The following is a 20,922-nucleotide window of genomic DNA, read 5'->3' on the forward strand; positions in this document are numbered from 1 at the left end:
TAACTCTTTGTTAGTTGTCTTTGTCACTGGTGGCAATATAATGATTTTTTTTTTTTTTTTTTTTTTCCACTTGAGTTCATCTACATTGTTTCTGTTGCCCTGTCCTAATCCCACCACAAATATCTGCCAATATGCTTTGCTGGTTGAACCTGTAAATGCTCTTGGGATCAGGAACAAGGGGACCTTAACTAATTTGTCAATTCAACGAACTGGCAGGAAGCTCCTCTGTGTCTGCCACCCGCCTTTCTGCAAAAGGAGTACAGAAGAGCAAAGGAAAGCAAAATCTGTTTAAGCTTTCACAGAATCTGGAAGGGACCTTTTCTCTCAGTAATACGATACTTTAAATGAAAGAAGACTCATTAATAAAAGAATGTGGGAAAGTTTGTCCCAACTTCTCATCTGAAGACTGCTCCAGAGTCTTGTTGCCTGGGTGGTTAAAATGAACCCTTGTTATCTGCTTTCTAGCTTTATTCAGGGATGGTTTTATGATCACTTTTCCTGTGCTACAGTTGTCCTCTTTTTTTTTTTAAACCAATTTAAAAAATGAGCATCAAAGAACTGCACTTGTAACTTTTTTCCAGACACTATTACGCCTTTTCAACACTGCCTTTCCTTTCATTTACCCTTCAGGCAGTTCCTTGCCAACTTTTAATTCTTCTATTAATGCTCATCTTCACGAATTTAACAAGTCCTCATGTGGAAAATTGCAATGTTTTAAATGAAGTCCAGATGTGAGACAACTGCTATTTGTTCATTTTCTAGATTAATGAAGTGTTAGACCAAGTGATGTATCATTAGTAAGCCCATGCTACGTTTATGCCATTTTCCAGTTACCTGGAAAGGATATATTTTCCAAAATGTATGCTTTAAACTCTTCTCCAATCTTATTTATATTTTTCTTATCTGCAGTGTTATTGCATTTATAGATGTGTGCTCCATGACCTACAATTTGATGTGTCAGTTTTTGAAGATTTATGAAAGATTATCTTGCACTGAAGCTGCGAGAACAGCAAGCGCTGAATTTTGATCCTAGCTTCGATGTGACCATTTTTATATCCATGCTCTTTTCTCTTTAACCACCTTACCCTTATAGCCAAAATTTTTTTCTTTAACTGTATAAAAATTTGAATTTTAATTTAAAAATTGAAAGTAATTAAAGTAACAGGTCAGTAATTAACACTGTCAATTATTAAGAATCAAGATTTCCCTTTCAAAAGGGAAATTTGCGCTACAGTAAGGGACCTAGATAGTAAAGTCTGCTGGTCCGTGGAACTTGGAATGGAAAACATGCCTGGATACTTTCAAAGCAAAAGGCACTAAAAATTATTCCCTGATGTAGGGATATGAGCCAATAAATAAAAGAAACACATAGCAGGAGATGAGTTTTTTTGGTTTGGTTTGGTTTTTTTTTTTTTTCCTCTGTAGGCATCTTTTAAGAAGTCTTTCCAATCTACCCAGTCAAATCTAGTATAGCATCATAGCTGGAAAAATACACAGTTTCTTTTAAGCAGGAAATTCACATATCAAACTCTTATTAAATGATGATTGCAGTTAAATAAGAAAAAGAAAAGGTATTCAGAGATTACAAAGCTTTTTCCGGAGTTAGACAAACTTGGATTTCAATGTCTTTTTTTGATACTTAGTTTTCAAAAACTAAGTTGTATTTCTAAAACTATGTATCCTTCAGTCCTTCAGCCTGCAGCGATGACTTTTTTTTTTTTAAAGAAATTCTTCATGTCTAAACCAAAATGGACAAATTGGACAAATTTGGTAATAGAAGTAGCAGCTTCCCACTGCAGTTTGCAAATCACAGGGCACATAATTCATGGTAAAACAGGACTGGTCAGTGTTGGTAATTCTGATCAGAATGGAAACTATTGAGCTCAGAAGTCAACAGATAATACATTTTTTTTCCCCGAGCACTTTAATAACAGTTGATAATTTTTTTTTACTTTTTTTTTTTCCATGTATCTCATGGATACTATAGAAAGATGCATATCTTTTAGAACGTAGAAAGCCTCTGTGGTTTTGTTTTGTTTGTTTGTTTTTTAAATACTGGCTGCTGAATTAATTTCCAATACCCATATTAATATTGGGTAGTAGGTTACTCTACAAAATGATGGGTTGGTGAAGGAGATAAGACCCCTTAAATTGTCATGGATAATGTTCACTGTTGTGTTTGGACTTTTTGAGGGGAAAACACTCGGTGTTTTACAGTGCTGCAAGGAAAGAGCGTTTTTCGAGGCTGAGTAAATATCACTTTCATCTATTGTGATTATCTTCCAAGAAACCTCACGGTTCTTGGATTACCATCACTCTATCTGATGATGTCCCCTCTTGTTTGAACAAATCTTCGTCCCCCCTTACAATTGAAACAGTTATTATTAAAAAATGGTGATACTGCATTTCACATGACAGTCTGATCGTGACGAAAAGTGTGTCTAGACTGTCTTTGATCAGTGCTCGCCTCTTATTCTGGAGAATACATGTCATCAACTAAATTTCTTTTAACTCTGTTGTTAATACTATTTTATTGGTAGGTATACTTGTTTCCTTTTGCTTATAAAATGGAGAGGAAGGCAAGCAGCACAGAGCTAAAGCTATGAAAGCTATCTGTAGTTATTATTCAAATGTTAGGCTTTCTTAATTAAATCATACTCATGCATTTTATTGCCCTGCTTTGAGCAGTAAGATGAACAAATAAAATCTGGGTCGTTCAGCCTGGAGAAGGGAAGGCTCAGGGGGATGTGAGCTGATCAGGTCTGATGGTAAGGGTATCTCCTGTCGGTGATACCCAATGGCAGGACGAGAGGCACTGGGCATAGACTGAAATACAGGATGTTCCATATAAACATAAAAAACTTTTCACTGTGAGGGTGGTCAGACAGAGGAGCAGTTTACTCAAGAGGTTGTGGCGTCTCCAACCCTGGAGACTAGATGATCTCCAGAGGTTCCTTCTAACCTCAACAGTTCTGTGATTCTGTCATTTCAGTTGAATAAATAGAAGTAATTGGGGAAAATTCTTCTGTTATAGTTTCTCCTAATTCTGTATTAACTTAACTTAAGTCTTCATTTTTCCTGATAGATTTCTTGCATTAAAATCAGTGTAAACTATTCCTTACACTAGTATGTTCTTTTTCTAAGTTAAAAAACTTCTTGTTTTGTAACAAGTTCCTTCGTAGCAGAATCTCATAATATAAATAAATTGAGTAGACCTTTTAAGTACTTGTATTTTAACCTTATGTGTAACTTAATGAGTTGGGGTATACAGGAAATAAATAGTCCTTGTGTTGCAAGTAATCTCAATTAGATCTTAGTGACCTTGATTTCATATGTATTAAATTGGTCTCCTAAATTAAGTATCTATAAATAATGGACGTTTTTGTTCAGAGAAATCATTCATTTAGCTTCTTGCATTAAGCAGGAATCTGTAATGGTCATTATTCTCTTAAGAGAAAATACAGAAAGTGTTAATTTACACAACCAAATTTCTAATACCCTTTAAAAGCCTAACATTATTTATGTGAACATTTAAAATTTTTTTCAGGTGTAAGCTAAGACAAATGTTACATTGTGAAATGATGCTGAAATACAGTTCAACAGGAAAGAGCACGTTTTAGAGCTTATAATGCAAACCAACTACAAAAGGATTTTTGAGTTCCTACAGGTTGCACACATTTGCTCACTACTTCAGGTAACCAAGTGGAAGAGCATATACAGCATTGCACAAAATCACGTTACTTTAAAGTAAGACTAAGCAGGTCTTAAATCTACATTTAGATTTAAGATTTAATTTCCTACTAGTGTAGATTTAATTTCCTACTAGTGACTTGGGTGCTGTTTGTCAGTAGCACACATTACAGACACTGTTCTCCGTATTTACTTCTTGCTCATTGCTTTTAATCAGAACTTTAGTGTTAAATTTTACAAATAAAAACTGTATGTTCTAGTTATTAGTATCCAAAAATTTGATGACCTGAGAAATGTTTAACTCTCATTTCTGAACCTGAATTCAGTTTAATAATTCTCAGGTCTGTATTGAAAGTGATTCCCTGAGCAGTCTGAATATGTAATTTATATTAAGAGCTCTGAACTCTCACAGTTCATGTTATAATACTGTGAAAAGTGCTTTGACATTTCATTTTTTGCAGACTTGTGTGGCGCTCAGTTGCCAGTGTTGAGATCATTCTTCTGACATACTGTGCAGGCTCCAAGAGAGATGCTTTGGAGAAGCAGGCTGCATTATCTGTGCACAGTACAATCAGCTCTGGCTCAATATTTGACTAATACTTTTGCTTGGCTCAGACAGCAAGTGGATCTTGTTTGCATATGCTGCGTAGCCATTCCCCTAGTTACAAGCTGACCTTCTCCATCAGAAAAGTGCAGCGTGCGGGCGTGAAAGTAGATGTGTACCTACCTTTCCTTAAGCAAGATATGACGTGAAGCGTCAGCTTTTTGCTGCTGTGTAGAATGCCGGGTATTGGACTTTGCAAATGCTTAGCTCCTCCAAATATCAAATGTGAACATTCTGCTATCGGAAACTCAGCTTTACTTGTCACGGGCTCGGCACAACAGTCTAACTGTGTGTGCTTCAGTGCTCCCAGAAGGTTCTCTGTTCCCTGTCAAAGCCCAAGTTTGGCTTGTCTGTTTAAGCTGCTGTGCCCTTCTCTTCAGGCTTAGGGCTCCCAGCTGCAGCTTTTCTAACTCATCTGAAGCAGAACCAAAGGTGCTCGAAGGGCCCCAGCGCAAGGCAGCTGTTTTCCCTGCACGGTTTTCATCAAGCTATTCTTAGGTGGAGAAAGACTTTGGTGTCAAAATGCGATTTGGCAGAACTTGAGGCCAATAGAAGTAGTTTTAGTATATAATCTTTAGAAAATGTAGTAGGAAACACTTTTGGAAATATAATAAATAGCATCATGTTCCAAGGCATAAGTAAACAGTACAGCTTGTTAGTGAGTGAGAAAAATAAATTGGCTAAAAACTGAAGCCAGTGGTGAAGTGGCTGACACAATTGTCCAAAGTGAAAGAAATAGGAAAATTTGAATGTATTTTGAAATAATAATTAAACATGTGTAAGTGCAAAGACAAAACCTCTAGGATAAAATGCTAGCATTATTAAATTCAGTTGGAGATTTGTCCTTGATTTCAAAAGCGTTTTGTTTTTACTACTTGTCTTAGTCTCTGCTTATGTCTTTAACTTATTTTACAGGAGTGTTTTCTGAACTGTGTATGTATAAATAGCTGATATTTTACATGCACAGCCAGCAAAATAACACCATTACAAAATAGGATTGCACTAACATGTATTTCTACGTGGCTTGGGAAGGTTTTGCCACTTAGAAAAGCTTCAGTGTTATGTTGCTGTTGCATTTTTATGAGACTTTCCCACCGAGGAACTGGATATCTGGTTGCACACTGACTGGTTAACTACACCTTACTGATTTTAACTAGTTTTAATCCAATGAGCTTCACACTGTTAATAAATTACACTTGAACAACTGGTATAAGCAGATATAGTAAGAACTATATAAAACATTTAGCAAAAACTGAATGCTCATGTAAGCAGAGCATAGTCATACTGCAACTATTTCATTCAAAATGGAAAAAAGAGATTACATTAAGGGATTTTTTTTTTTATTAAAACTTTGACTAAATAGCTTGTTTCAGAGCATGAACTATTTTTTTATGAGCTATCGTATTTATTACTTACTTATTTATCGTAACAGACAAAAGATGTCATGAAACCGCTTTCAAAAATGCATTAATGCAGGGAAAATCTTTGATATTTGAGGCCAAAGAGCTCTAGTGCTGGAGCTAGGCATGGACTCTGCAGAAAAGCAACAAAAGCATTCTGTGCTTCAGCGTCTTGTATTACTATATATTATATATAGTATAATATAGTGTATTATATACATAGTTATATATTGCTATATTTTATTACTCATCAATGTTTATTAAAGCCCTAAATTTGTGGAGATTAGGTTTTTGGAGGCTACGTGTAAGAATAGCGAAAAATTGTGGTATTTTCTTTTGTTATGTAAAAGTCATTATTAAGCTGTTCCTTGTTATTTTTTAAGTTCATTACGGACCAAAACAAAACTGTGGTAGTTAGGTGAGTGAAGGGATTTGTAAGTGGAATTTCACAATAAGGGGCCCACTGACTCTCCTTACCCAACATGATCAAATTAAAAGTTAAATACCCTAACATGCTAGTTAAATTGGCATTCTTTAAAAAAATACAGATGCTGAAAACATAAAAGTATGCATCCATGTATGTGGATATTTAAATAAAAAACAAAAAAGCTACAACCAGAAAGTGTTGTTTTGGCTGAACATCTTTCAAGAACATCAACATCTGTGTGTATATATCCTTTTGTAACAACCTTGAAGACCTTCATTGTAAGCACTGCCAGATACTTTCAGTGTTACAACTACATTTTATAGTTGATCTTAAGTGGAGAATGTGTTAATATGGACTGTCTATTGATAGGGAAAGCAGTTTCAGAAGATGACTTCATCTTTACTATATACAGGAGGTGCTAAAAAATAATTGGAAAAGGGTTCACAGGAGGTCCATTGTATAGAAGGTAGCTTGTGAAATAAAGCATGGAAAACTGAGGAAATGAACTATGAAAAAATAATTGCCGCTCTGGCTTGATGCGAAGACGTAGAAATAGTACAAACATATTTAGTGTGGGAGTAATGCATCAGCGAGCTGTGGCTTGCAGGAAAAGGCACTCAGAGAGAGGGAGGGGATAGCAATAGACTGGCAGCATAAAACAAACATTTTGTAAATATTGGCTGTTCATCTTGGTGAGGAAAAAAATCTCACCAAGAGTTTCGGTTAACTTTCAGATTTTAGGCAAGTTTGTTCCCAGTGCTAGCATAGCTTTTACAGTAACCAAGCAATTTTCACAGTTAAAAGAAACGTGCACGAGCAGCAACTCTTAGATCTGTTACACACAGAGCAGTTGTCTACTCCTTGTGAGACATTCTTCGGAATGCTGTAAGCTACCTAATTGCTCCATTTGGACATGGAAATTCAGTTGTCTGTAAGGGCTTTAAGCAGACACTGAGAATCAGGAGTAGTTTTTATTATCTCAATAAATATTCGATATCCATTTTTATAAAGGGCATAGCTAGACTACCAGTGCTCTTTAGTAATGGGAATTGTCACAGGCTGTGTCGGTATGTCCCTGTTACATACTTTCTACTATTAGTAGTAGTTTTTCATTATTACTGAACCACCGTTCATTTGGTATCTTATTTTTGCAATATTGAACAAAGTCTGAAGTGATAGCTAAAATGTTATCTAAAAAGGTACCTTAAAAGTTATAAATGGCTTATTTTTGATGACAGAAGAAAATGGAAGTACTTACCTGACTTCCAGAAATATTCATCTTCTGGTCCTGGAGAACTCTTCAACCAGCTCCACCAGTGATTGTTACTAATCTAGTAGTGATCATAAATTTAGCTATAAGTTTAGGAAACCTATCTAGGATCCTTGTCTGAATGTTTACAAATGGTTATGAATCCCAAGCTTCAGTATCATAGTTTAGAGGTTTGTTAGAAAACATGGAAGAGCAATATCTAGTAATTTTTCCAGGTATCTGTGACGTAACAAAAATCAGGAAGTGCTCATAGCCAGAGTAATTTTTTAATAGTTCACATTCCTCCTACTTTCTATTCTGTCATTATTTGCCTATGTCCTCCCTAAAGTCACTCCAGAATTTAATTTCCAAACCTCTTTGAATTCAGTATGGCTCCTCTTTTGTCCTTGGACAATTTAGAAGACTTTTGGCAGGGAACTTCCCTGAGGACAGAATTTCTGTTGCCGTTGTGTTACTTTCACATAGCTGTTTCCTAAAAATTAATCTGTTAGGTTTGTCTCTTAATAACCATCACACGCAAGTTTACTATAAGAAGATGTTCGCATAGTTGAAAGTAAACAAAATTCAAGTTGTCCTTAGAAATTATTATTTCTTGTTTAAAATCAATAAAGAAGTGGGGTAGCTCTTGTTGTAAGGCTCATTTGAGAGAACATTCTGTTCAAAAGGCTACTGCTTAACATCCAGTTTGACTTAAAACCAGATAATTTAAATGTTCCTTGCGATGTATATGCACCACATGAAAACTTTGGATATGATACTAATGTTGGTCTAAGTTAATCTGGATTTTTCCTAACATATTGTGAAATTATAACATTAGCTGTTAGTTTTGTGCATTTGTGTGTAGCCTTGCATCACAGATATTTTCATGTAAAAGCAACGTGTCTCATAGAACATGTTTGCTTTTTAGCGTCAAAGTGGCTCTTCCTTTTGTTCAGTAAAAGGACTTTCTAGCCCTAACAAATTAACATATCACAAAGCTTATTCCCCATTACCTAGTTCATAAAAGCAGTCCCCATTATGGGAAAGTACAGGCATATGTGGATCACCCCTGTGGTGTTTTATCTTTATCTTATCATCAAAGCTTCTAACTTGGCATGAGACTGGCTTTTCAAGCTCATATTCTTCTCTTTGTAATTTTATTAAAATTACTAAGAATTTTTATATTCAGACATACAAAGCTTGGGTCTCATTATTCTTGACCGTAGAGCTTAACTGCTCCCCTTTCATATATAGAACATAATCCAGTTTTGTTTTTTTTTTATATACGGTTTTCTCCTTTTTTAGTTGTGGCCTTCTTTTTTTTAAATCAGAAGTATACAGCTCTGTTGATGTCCAAGGACTGTTGAAACCCCAAGGATGATAGGAAACTTTGTCTTTTTGTGAAAACAGAGCCATGCTGTCTCCCTTCATAAGAAACCAAATTGAATGGCGTTTGAGTGCTGTTTTCTGAGGACATAACTTAAGAAATGATGAAAGAGCCACAGTGAGAGCCCAAAGATGCTAGGTTTCATCCTGGTGCTAAGAGCTGGTCGCTCTCCTTCCTGTCAGTAACTTTTCCTCTTTCCTGTCAATTCCTTCAGTTTTGTACTGAGAGAAAGCTGCTTGGATCTTTGAGGTGGTGTGAGGCTTGATCTATTCATGATCACTTTTGAATCAGGTTCAATATAGCATTAAACTTAATGAGATCTTTTTCTAGAGCGAGCTCCTGTAGCTGATAGAACTTTTAATTTTTATTTTCTTTGATGCAAAGAAGTTCTTTTCATGGAGACATAAGGAACTACAAGTTCTGCAAGAAATGCAGTCATATAACACCAGTAAAGATTAAAGCTCACTCATTAACTAGACAAAAAATCATTCTCCTCCAAATCATTTTGTGGAAGGCGGGAAGGGGGAAAACCCTGCAAAAAAACCCCCAAACAAACCAAACCTACAGCTGCTTGAGCTGCAAAAGTCACAGAGCAAGGTTTCCTGAAGCTCTCCATCTTGTGTGGTTTCCAACACCCCACGTTTGCCGCAGCTTTGCTGGCTGAAGAAGAGCTTGTGCTGGTGCTTCCCTGCCCAAGCCTGCGGACACCGCTGGGCTGGCGCTGTGGCCACGCAGGGGAGAAGGGCAGGAAACACAAAAAGCAGTCATTTGGATCAATCTCCTCTGCTGGCCCCAGAAAATTTCTGTCTCTCTGTCAAATTAGAAGTTACTGAAGAGGCGTAAAACTTGTTTGTTTGTTCACGTACTGGTAAACGTGCAGAGTGATTTGGTAGGCCTTGCTTCCTTGGAAAGCTAGGCTAAAAATTAAAAGGAATACAAAAGGCTATGTTTCAGGAAAAACTTGTCTTGTTTCCTTCTCACCCACCCGAGCGCGTGGCAGCCCTGGGGCTGGTCGAGGTGAGCAAAGGTGTGAGGCCTTTGGGCCTCGTTCCCTGGGGCAGCCTGCTGGGCCCGGCAGCCTTTCATGGAGAGCTTAATTGCTATCCTAATTGGGATAAAACTAGCTTTCAGTATTAGGGTCCTTTACTACTCTTCATCATCCGCCTCCGTTAAGCAACCTGAATAAACTGCTTGGCTTTTTGGCATTTTCTTGTACCTTGTCGTTACACTTGAGGATAGCAGAAGTGTTGGACTAGAAGCGAACGGCTGCATGCTTGGCAAAGTCCTTTTTCTAAAACAGTCAGGTTTGGGAATTGCTGTCCTTTAAGAATATCTGTAGATTTTTGTCTTTTGCAGGAAAGAATTCTGTGCCAACCACCACCACGTTATAAGTATCTGAAATCATCAATCCTAAAAAATTTGGTTTGGATGTTTGATTCTGATACAAAAACTTCTTCTACAAATGTATGTTTTCTGCTGGGTAAAGTGAGTATGTCTTAGCCCCGTATCTGCTTTGCTGTTTGCCCTCAGTACAGAATGAAATGGCATCTGGAGTCTCCTATTCAAGTTATGCTGTCTTAGATTTTTTTTAAAATATTTTTTCTCTTCAGGAGAACTTGTATTTGTATTACTGAAATAGTGACGCAGTCATCTATCTAGTACCTTTACAAATACTCATTCAGTAATTCCAAATTTGCCTGCTCCCTGTGCTTAGAAAAGTGGCAAGTGCAGCAATTAGCTAATTTTAGCAGTTTTTTTCCTTCAAAATTCATAAATAGCTAATCTCAGAATATTTCTGAAGATAAATACTAGTTTAAGAAATCATGTAACAGCAAGTTTTTCTATGTTTAAATTGGTCTTCAGGGCTTCCTTTTCAAAAGGCATGTCAGTAGTCTGCTGTTTGTAGCTGGGTTTGACATTATTTCTAATTACTGAAGTCTTTAGGCTAAGTAAGCTGGTGGAAGTTGCCTTGTAGCTATACGTTTGAAATTTTCAAAATTAGTGCATCTGTGTAAGTTTCTAATTAGTCAGTGTTAAAACATTGATGATGTTGGTGATCTCTCAAGTCTACTTATTTTCACTTAGAAATTAAGAAAATTTACCAAGGTGCTTTGGTTTTTGTGCTTGTCTGTCAAGTACATTAGGCAGTTTTAGTACAGACTTGCACAAGGAGCTGGAGGAAAACTTCTAGCAGATAGTTTAGAATTATGCTGTGACAGATTATGCTATTTTTTATATAAGAATAGAGATATCTGTATCAAAACTGATAGGAAATTAAATAGGTAAGATGACTTTTTAGGCCTATTAAGCAATATTTGCATGTGCTTTCAATTTGATAGTCTGATTTTTTGAGTCTTATTATATAAGAAAAATAATTATCTTAATTTTTTTCCCTGTAACTGATCAATTTCTGTGTTTTAACTTTAGATTTCAATTTGATTTAAAAGGAGTCTTGGCTAATACCAGTAGGCTGAGTCTTCTAAGAAATTAGTTTTCATGTTTTAATACTAACTTTGGAATTTTTCTTGCTGTGATTCTGCTAGTGTGTAGTTGAAGTAAAATTGCATAGTCATCTGTGGATACAGAAATAGAGTGTATGCAAATGTGCTGAAGAGAAACGATATTAAAAAGAACGATTGTCTGTGTCTTGTCTCTATTTGTGCATTGAACTTTTACAGCTGGATTAAAAATGTGTCCTGGGCTGAAGACCAGATTTCCAGCATTTTTTGTTGCACTGCAAATGAAGTAATAAGAGCAACCAAAAGTTGAATGTTGAGTAACAATTTGTCATTAATGCATTATCTTTATGCAGGTATCTTTCCCAAAGACAATGTTATATGGAAACTTCTCCATCAGCTTCCTTACTCTGTCTTCTTCTATCTTAAGATCCTTAAGATCTCTTTGATGACAAGTAGTAACTTCTCATTCATCCTTGTGAAGCTGGCACTTGATTCCACTGGAGGCTGTCTGAGAGCCAGGTGCTCCTCGTCCCATGAAAATGCTTGCCCATTGTTCTGTCGTATCTGATCCCAGTGGTTGCTGAGGTTACGGTATGAGAATCCTCCAGCCCCCGTACCGATGAATAGTGATCAGAAATGCATTCTGCATACACATAGTTTATCAGCAACTCACCTTCAAAGTGCTTGAAGTGCATGGCCGCTGTGGGGCAGGTACAGTTAAACTGAGCTTGTGAAGACTCTGTGCAAGTCTCCTGGGTGGAAATAGTTCCTAGGATTGGAAGATCATACGTATATAAGTGGACTTAATGTGCTGGGCTGCATATTCAGAAATGCCAGGCTTGAAAAAAGAAAAGCAGATCTGAAAGCAGAAAGACTTTCCCACACACCTAATACCTGTTGTTAATAACAATGGTAAGAAATTATGCTTCATCTGGCTTTTCCTGTTTTAATCGACCTGTAAGAAACATGAAAATACAGAAAACTTGCTTTTTGTTTTCAAATCAAATGTTCTTCTATGATATTTAGATGTAAGAGGTATTAGTCCGTTACTTTTCAGTAGCACAGTAGTAAATGGTGGTCAGTGTATACATTACATCCACAAAGTTTGTGTTGAATTTTCTCATGGAAAAAAAAGCCTCTATCTTCAATGTCTTTGTTTTTGTTACTGAATCTTTTAAGCAATAGCTAATATCAGTTTTTCTGTCTGGTATTGTTGGGGTAGTATATCCAGACAGATTTTGCAGTAAGTCTGTAACTCAATAAAAAGGTCTTATTTTCCCTATAATTTTTGAAAGGAAGCAATCATTTCAGTTAATCAATAGCTACTAGAACAGAAGAAACTCGAGATTGTGCTGTGGAGATGATTCTTCTACAGCTATTTGAAAACTGTGCCTTGTGAAGCAAAATCATCTGCAAACAAACTACTAAGTGCAGGCATAGCAATTAGTTGTGGAGGTGGTACTCTGCAACCTAGACCAGCTGTTAGGCTGTAAAGGTAGAAAGATAGAGGACAAACACTGGTTGGCTGACTTTGGTTCAGTTTCATTTACTGCTGCAGAGCAGTACTGAGTACTAAGACTCAAGCAAGGTACAGGGACTGTTCCTAGTCTATTTTTGTTTGCACGTAAATCTCAGGAAAAATTTTGTTTTTTATAGGATCCCTTTCCACCTCATACAAGATGAGAAAATCAAGAAAATGCCTTTGTGATGGCAGAGAGTTTATGATGTCAAAGTAATACATTCTGTACCTCATATTTGAGGTCACACTAAGGACCTCCAAGGCTCCTTGTAAGTTGTGCCTTACAGAATTGAAAAGTGAATATAGCTATTTAACAATCAGAGTAAAATCTTGTTACAGTCTTGAACTGTGAGTTCCAGAATAAAGATATACTTTTTATGGCTGAGCCTTACTTGAAAAAATGGCTGTTTATCTGGAAGGCTGCTGCCTGTGTCTCCTTACTTTTCCCATATAACTATCATATATTCAGTAACAATTATTAGCATGGGGACCTTGCCTCACCTTTCTAATACAATATGACACATCTTGTCCTTTGGTTCCTAGATTAATTGCTCGTTGCACTTTCTTCCAGATACTAAGGCTATGCACATAAAGTGAAATGTAAAAATCATTCAAAAAAATATGAGTGGCCATATATCACACTATTCTACGTCTTTATGGTCACTGAGTAGTAGCTGAAGTCATCTGTGACCTTTGTTATTGAAGGCAGTGGGGGTTGCCTTTTGGGTGCGGTCTGTTACTGACTTCAAGGAACGTTAATAGTTTGGCTGGTATTCAAGAAACCGCTGATTGACACACAGTCTCTCCAACAGTTGCCCATTCTCTAATTTATCTCATTATAACTTATAAAAAAGGCAGCTATGAACATTCACCAGATTCCTTTGCCTGCTTTCAGGGTCTTGGATGTTGACTTTTCAGGCCAGAATATATAATAATCTATCAAATCTGAAATGCCTACACTGAATACAGAATTATGCCCCTGTGCCACTTTCTGTGCCAGACCTCTCACAGATTTTTGCAAACAAGATTGCACAGATGTTTTTTCCTAACAGGCTGTCATGAAAGGGTCATGATCTGGGTAGCTATTTTTTTTTTTTTTTACATGCACTGTTAAACGTTGTTTAAGGTTTTTCCATCAGCCATGTTGAAGTCATTAATGGCATTTAAGTTACAGGCTCAAGGGCCGGGAACACGTCTGCCATTCAGACCTGCACCATTTTTATTTCAAGCATAAATTTCCCTATTGTCCCCTTGTTGGAATAAGCACTTGAGATGAGTCGTGGAAGCTCAATATGTTAGAAATAAATATGATGCTAGGAAAGTGTTGAAAATATTTCCAGGAACATCCTGTTACTCTGGTAGTTTTTTCATTAAAAGCTCCCATTAGGCTGTCATCAACATGGTCCTCAGCTTCACTGTCCTTCTAAGATTCATTGCGTCTAGTTGGCATTTGAATGCTAGAAACTTCATCCTGCGGACTGTTGGATTGAATATCACCCTGCAAGCTCCTGGGTTTGATTAATGGAAAGCATTTCATTTGGAATGGAGTATAGTAATCAGCCTTTTAAGCTACATAAATTGCTAGGACTGCATCACAGTTTTTCAATTTGCCTTTTCTTCTCTAGAAGAGAAAGCAAAATGTTTAGAAGTAAAATGTTGTATCCAAAATTTTTTTCTCAACAACGTAAAACCTCTGAAGAAGCTCTCATTTTCTATAGTGAATATTAGGAATTTTTATGCAGTTTACACTAGATATTTGTCCAAAGGAGCAGTGCAACTAATTGGGGATTAGTGCTTCATCACTCGGAGAGGCTTAGAAGTAGATAGGATTGAACAAGTTGCCTCATAGCTTTCTCAAGCTTTCCATTTTACATAAATGTTTACTTTGTTTTTCTTTCACTACTCCACTTTGAGGAGTTTGAATCTTTGTAGACATACTCTGCAGTGTAGTAGGGCAATCACCTTAACCACCATCATAAGGAAGCCAGTTCTGTGCATTAGGAAATGACACAGCCTCCCATGACTAGTAATGTGTTTGTTTTTTGTAAATCAAGATGCAAAGCAACTTTAATAAGCAGTCGCTTCAGCATAGTGCCTCTGGCTGAACATCCAGGCATGAGACTGAACTGCGGCTGTCAGGACTACATCAGCATTTAGTAGGTACTGCAGGGTGTTGTGGATTTTGCACTTTTACAGCTGGTTCAGCCACTCCAACCTGTGTTGATAACTTCAATTTATACCATCAAAAAATAAAACTTATTATAGGAAAGGTATGTCCTGGCAAAAGGAGGCCCCTTTATTCAGATATTTTCTGTGCCTTGGGGCTTTGTTTCTCCTAGTAGGCATGAGGCAGTTTAACACAGCTCCCTAATTTTCTCTTTCCTGCTCTTTGATTTATACAGTCAACCTGTTACTATAAAGTGTAAGTGCTTTCCAGTATAAGATTGATAGCAGTAGTGGGGTGGTTACTTTGTACAAACTTTGGCACCTCTTTCTCTTTTGAGTAAGATGAACTGTGTGGAAGTTTGTTTAGTTTTAACTCATGTTTTCTCTCTAAATTTTGATCAGGATTATTTGGGTAGTAGGACTATATAATATTAAATATATAATTCTTACAGTGCAAAGGTTTTTTTAAGAAAGCAGATTTTGTGCTATTTTTGAAGATAGACTCAGCATTCACTTTATTGAAGTTGGATTCCAATAAGTGGTGGTTGCTCTCCAGCTCATACTGTTTTTCATGAATTACCATAAGGTGCAGCTGCTGCTTAGATCTTTAATGGTGTCTATTGTTATAGAAGTTCAGTTTGTTGTTTAATTTGTTTATTACTTTGAAAATTAGGCTTAAAAACACCAATGAATGTCAAAGTTTTTTTTTTAAATGGTAGAAATCCTTGTGAATGGACCCTGCCCTGGTCTTGGAAGTCTAAACAAATGAGAAGATTAAGAATTGAAACAGCGGTATTCTGTGGTAGTTCTTAATACCTTAATTAGGAGGAAGCAGTGGATTACTCCTATAGTATGAACAAATCTGATGATTAGTAACATATTGATCATACAAGTCCTCAAGTTTAGTTATTTTCTGCTCTTTGAAAACTTTTTCTACCATTGTCACCATTTCTACCATCAATGGTAGGTGGTGACAGATCTTGCTCTTTAATTTGTTCTCCATCTCTCAGCACCTATACTTCTGTCTTGGTTTAGCTCTCAATGGTTGTTTTCCAACCATGATCTCTGTCAGGCTTCTAGTAGGTGTGGGAGACATCTTGTCAATAAGAACAGGTCATTGCTTCTGGACTTCTGTATGCTTTAGCTTTTTCTCCTCAGTCTTGAACAACAAGCTCAGTCTGTCTGAGCTGTTTAAAATATTCTGAAAGCTTCCTTCCTTTTCAGACACCAGCGAGATTATTTAGGTGATACAGACAGTTCTCAAACTGCTGGTGGTGAATGAATACCACGCTCTGTCCACCTATCAAGAAGGCAAAATGGAGGGGCTTTTACCACATGAGCGTTGCGTAGCCTGTCGTGTGTAGTGCTGTATGGGTTCGGTTCTCTTTGACTGGTAGGCTCTCTGGAGAGTAGGATAGGCAGTTTCACCTTGGCATTCTTCTTTTGAGCCCCTAGCTCACTGGGGGTGGAGTAAGTGATACTGTTTTTACTTCATGACCTCTGGCCATGAAGTTGAATGCATCGTGTAACATTACTGCTTCTTTGTACGGCTCTGCTGTTCTAATTGGTTGAAATAGTTTTGTACGGATGGTTTTTGTTTCAGAATATATTGGGAAAACAGGAGTGGAAAAATATCATCCTGTTCCAAAAAACAGTGTCATCCATTTCCCCATCAAAACTCATATTTTCTGATTAATGCTTTTGTAGCTTGTTCTTAACAGCTTCTGGTGAATAGAGGTGCTTTGAAGTCCTGTGCAGAGCTGAAGGTCTGCATTGGATGTTTTAGGGCTAATGTGTTGTTTGCCTTCTGTGGGTGCTGGGGTGTGTTTGTTTTGGTTTTGGGGGGTTCTGAGGGGCAACATGGTAAGCCTAAATGTGCTTACACTGTGTGTGCTGCGTGGATGAGAAACTAGTGTTTAAGCCCAGATCTGGTTGAATTGAAAGCATGTTGTTTCCCTGTCTTGCTGGTATTCCACAGTCAATAGGACATTAGCAGTGTTGAGGCAAGCTTGTAATCAGTTCTTTATACAAGTAAGATATTTCAGATACACTTCTTTTCTTGTTGCTTTTATAATTATTTTTTCCTTCCTGCCTGAAGCATTTACCCATGGAAAATACCTACTCCTCAAACTTACCAGTACTAATTTGCCACTTTCTTTTGAAATATAAAAACAAGGTCATCTTCTATCTTTAGATAATATTAGCTAAAATGTGGCAGTAAAGTGACGGTGAATAGCTATGTAAAAGAGAAGAACTAATGATCATTGTTAGTGAAGGCTGGATAAAAAGAAATCCATCATAGCTTGAGATCCTTGACAGCAGAATTGACGTCTAGCCAGCAGTTCCCTGTCCTGTATTTTTGTAGTTTGTTCCTTTTATCCAAGTGTAGAATTTTCTGTTTGTCCACATTTATTGCATTCTTTTCTTTTTTTGCCGACTGCTTCTCCAATTTGTCATCATTGATTGTTCTAATGAAATACAAGACTTTTCAGAGCTTTTATTTCATGGTCTCTGCAAACTCTGCCATCACTGTACTAATTTGCACAAACCATATGTTTTTCACAGAAACCTTGAGGGCCAGGACTAACACTTTTTCTTTTTTTTTTAATTTTTAAACGACAGCTCATATTATGAAGTACAGATTGGCCTGAAGAAAAGGATCATTGATCTGATGCCCTTGGCACTGTTCAAACTTTTGCAAATATATGAAGAGGCAGCATAAAGTTATTTCGAGGTGTTCCCAGAGGGGACGAGTCTCAGACAACCACAGAAAAACTCTGTTAGGGAGTTGGCAAATTAAATACAGGACAGCAAGAGACCTCTCTCTCTCCTTTTTGTATTTAGAACAGAAATACTTGAATCCTACAGTGTTGAAGTCTTACTCTTTCATAGAACGTCACATCAAAGTACACCATAACTTATATTTTTACAACCTGAAGTTGTATGAATACTATTAGCAGCAAACTTAAAGGACACTAAGGAGAAACTGCCATGTTTTTCTTTTTGGGAATTGAAAAAAAAATGGAGAAAAATTGTTTCAAGCATTATTAGAAATCAAGAATGAGTTCTGAGTAACTTACTGCTCTACTGTAATGTTTTGATTTTTGACAAAATAATTACAGATAAGATGGACAAGGTAGTGCTTTTAATATTTTGTGTGGGCTTTTTTCCCCATTAAAAGCAGTATTATGTGGAAAAGAGAACTTTAAATAGGGAACTGTGTTTATCTATCGTGCTACAACAGAATCATTTGCATAAGAGAATCATTGGGCTAATGCTTATTGGTATGGAATTCTGTTCTGGTGTACATCACCTACACCGTGGGTTTGAATTGCACATGCTCACACACAGAGCATTATGTGTGCAGGTTGTATAGATTGAAGTTGATACTAGCATCGTCTTAATTGTTTCTTCAAATTCATGCTGTACTCCACAGCTGTGACTTTTATTTATTTTTTTTTCCCTATAGGATGTGACTGTGAAAATGCAGTAGGCTATATCTCTTATTCACTGGAATGGGAATAACTTCCTATTTATCTGACTTTTATGAGAAAGCATTGGTTCTCTTGATTTATCTGCTTAGATTGTAGAGGAATAAATTTGCAGCATAATTTATGTAAATAACCATAAAGCAAGACACATAAAGTTTAGTCTTGAGAAGAGTTAAATTTTATACAAGAATCTCTAAGAGAAATGGATTTTTTTTTAATAGACAAAATTCACAGTTTTTAAATGTTTCCAGCTGAAAACTTTCTGTAATTTTCCCTTTTTGTAATTGAGAGTCTGGCTGAATACTAGCAACGATACCTTTTGGGTTGAATTACTTGGCGTTGAAGTTCATTAATTTGTTGAAATAGTGCAGTCCTATTTATAAATTTACATTAATTTGGACAGTGACTTATGACTTTGTTTTCTTCATAGTTATTTGAACTGCTGGGCCCTGAAGGTTTTGAACTCATAGAGAAACTCCTACAGAACAGATCTCTGATTCTGGAAAGATCTTTGACTTGTCCAAATGATAACAGGTTCCAGACTCTGCAAGGTAAGCAACTACAATGTTTTTGTTCCAAACCAGATAAAAAGTAGTTTCTAACTGTTTAGTTATATTTCAAACAACAGTACTGTGTATGTGAACAGCAAGCCAAAAAAAAACCCCAAAAAACAGGGAGGGCATATTTATGTGGGCCTAAACAAAGAAATCATGGTCTTATACAGAGGAAACAAATACTTTATATTTATTTACTTTTCAACTGCCTGTGGGCACATGTAATTTTTAAGTGTATTAACTATTGGCACTGTATCTGTTTTAGTGGATTACTCTGGAAATAAGTTCATCCTTGATTATTCTTCATCTGCTTTCCTGCTTGATCTCTACTTTTGTACTGTCATCAAATGTAGGTCTTGGGGAGAAAAAGCGCAGTAACAACCACTTCCAAAAAAAATAAAGTGAAGCTTAAGGATGGATAAGTGAAAGGAAAAAACGGGGTCCAGGTTTTATACTGTGATTTTTGTTTTTATAAAATAAATTGCCTGCGCAGAATAATTCTTTTAAAAATCTCTTGTACAAATTGCCATTTAAAAACAAGTATTCTCACTTTGTCCTCTGATAAAAATAGATCTGTCCCATTGCATGTTCACAGCACACAGAGTTAGAAAAAAGTGAATAAAACTAGTAATGGTGGACTTAAGCATGGCTTTCTGTCTTGGTGTTTATTCCCTTCTGAAATAAACAAATAATAAAAAAATACATTCAGTAGAAACTGAACTATTGTAGTTTTTCTGCTATGTACAGATTTTAGTTGCACAAATATTTTCTTCTCACTTCGGAGAAGTAGTATTTTGGAAGCTATTATGAATTTATTCTTCATTATGCCATCAATAAAATCTGTCACTGTAATTTCTGCTAGAGCATGGAGAAATAATATTTTCAATGTTGTGCTTTTGAGACAATAGGAGAGCATTACCGATTGCATGCTTTTTTTCACTGATGAGAGAACCCTTCTTTCACTGTGGTAAAGAAGTCAATGATATTTGAGTATCTTCTGAGATTGAAGATGCTCTGCCCCAAGTTCAGTTTATTAATTTTAATAAGGCTTTTTTCTTTTAAGTTGGTCAAAATTGTATTTCTAATGGGGACTGAAGTTTTATCTTTCCAGAATTGCATTTGGGGAAGGGTATCATTTGTGTCTGCAGAAACATAGTTAACTTTGAGTAATTTGTGTCTTAAGAAAATAAGCACGAGTCAAGGAACTGTACATGTACTGCATTTTTGTAGCATGCTGTATTATTTGACTATTTCTTATGTAATTTACTTCCACGGCAGTAAAGGTGATTGTTGTGCTTATCAGACAAATCAAGTAACTGTTCTTTGCCCTGGTGTGTGAATTAAATTTAGTCAGGAAATTGTATGCATTATTGTCCCCTTTTAATATGAGGGGGAGAGTTAAAGCTACAGACATGATGGTTTTAATGTGGACATTTTGACAGTTTATTAGAATTTTTTCAATGCTATTTAACAAGTTATAGTCACCTTATCCAGTATGCGTGCTTTGAGATGTAGGAGTTTCACTGTTAGTGTAGGTGAAAACTAAGCAGCACAAATAGTTCAAAATGTCAGTCAACTGTGTTTATTTGATGAAAAAAAAATTTCAAGTTTTTGACTCTAGAGTTTGACTGCAAAAGTACATATGAAACATAATTAAGTATGTAATATTCAGTCAAGCCTACATTAAATTAATAATCTGCAGAATTTTGAAAATAGAAGTTTAAAAACACCGATATAGTTAAAACAAGACAAATCTCTCCACCCCATTGCATATAAAAGACTTGGTTGTGTCTTTGGCTGTGGACAGTAGTGGCCTCAGAAGGGTGAATGTGACTGGGCTTTTTTGGGTTCCTTGCTCCCCTAGATCGATTGCTTACTGTAGTTGTTTTGTGGTTCTGTTTCTTCTTGATTCAATTCTACTGCTTAACCACATAAAGGGAAAGAGTCCTTGTGGTTGTACAGAATAGGATTTATTT

At 36.4% G+C, this 20,922-nt stretch overlaps 1 protein-coding gene across 8 annotated transcripts in view; it reads left to right on the top strand.

Moving 5' to 3' along the window:
* Positions 1 to 20,922, top strand: part of ASCC3 (activating signal cointegrator 1 complex subunit 3) — a 274,324-nt gene that overhangs the window by 25,848 nt on the left and 227,554 nt on the right. For all 8 annotated transcript variants that reach the window (XM_054195069.1, XM_054195072.1, XM_054195073.1 and 5 more), the window contains one exon: positions 18,823 to 18,943. In XM_054195069.1, coding sequence (XP_054051044.1) covers positions 18,823 to 18,943 — 121 coding nt within the window. The remainder of the gene's footprint in view (positions 1 to 18,822; positions 18,944 to 20,922) is intronic.

Source organism: Rissa tridactyla, chromosome 3, assembly GCF_028500815.1.
Source record: "Rissa tridactyla isolate bRisTri1 chromosome 3, bRisTri1.patW.cur.20221130, whole genome shotgun sequence".
NCBI lineage: Eukaryota > Metazoa > Chordata > Aves > Charadriiformes > Laridae > Rissa > Rissa tridactyla.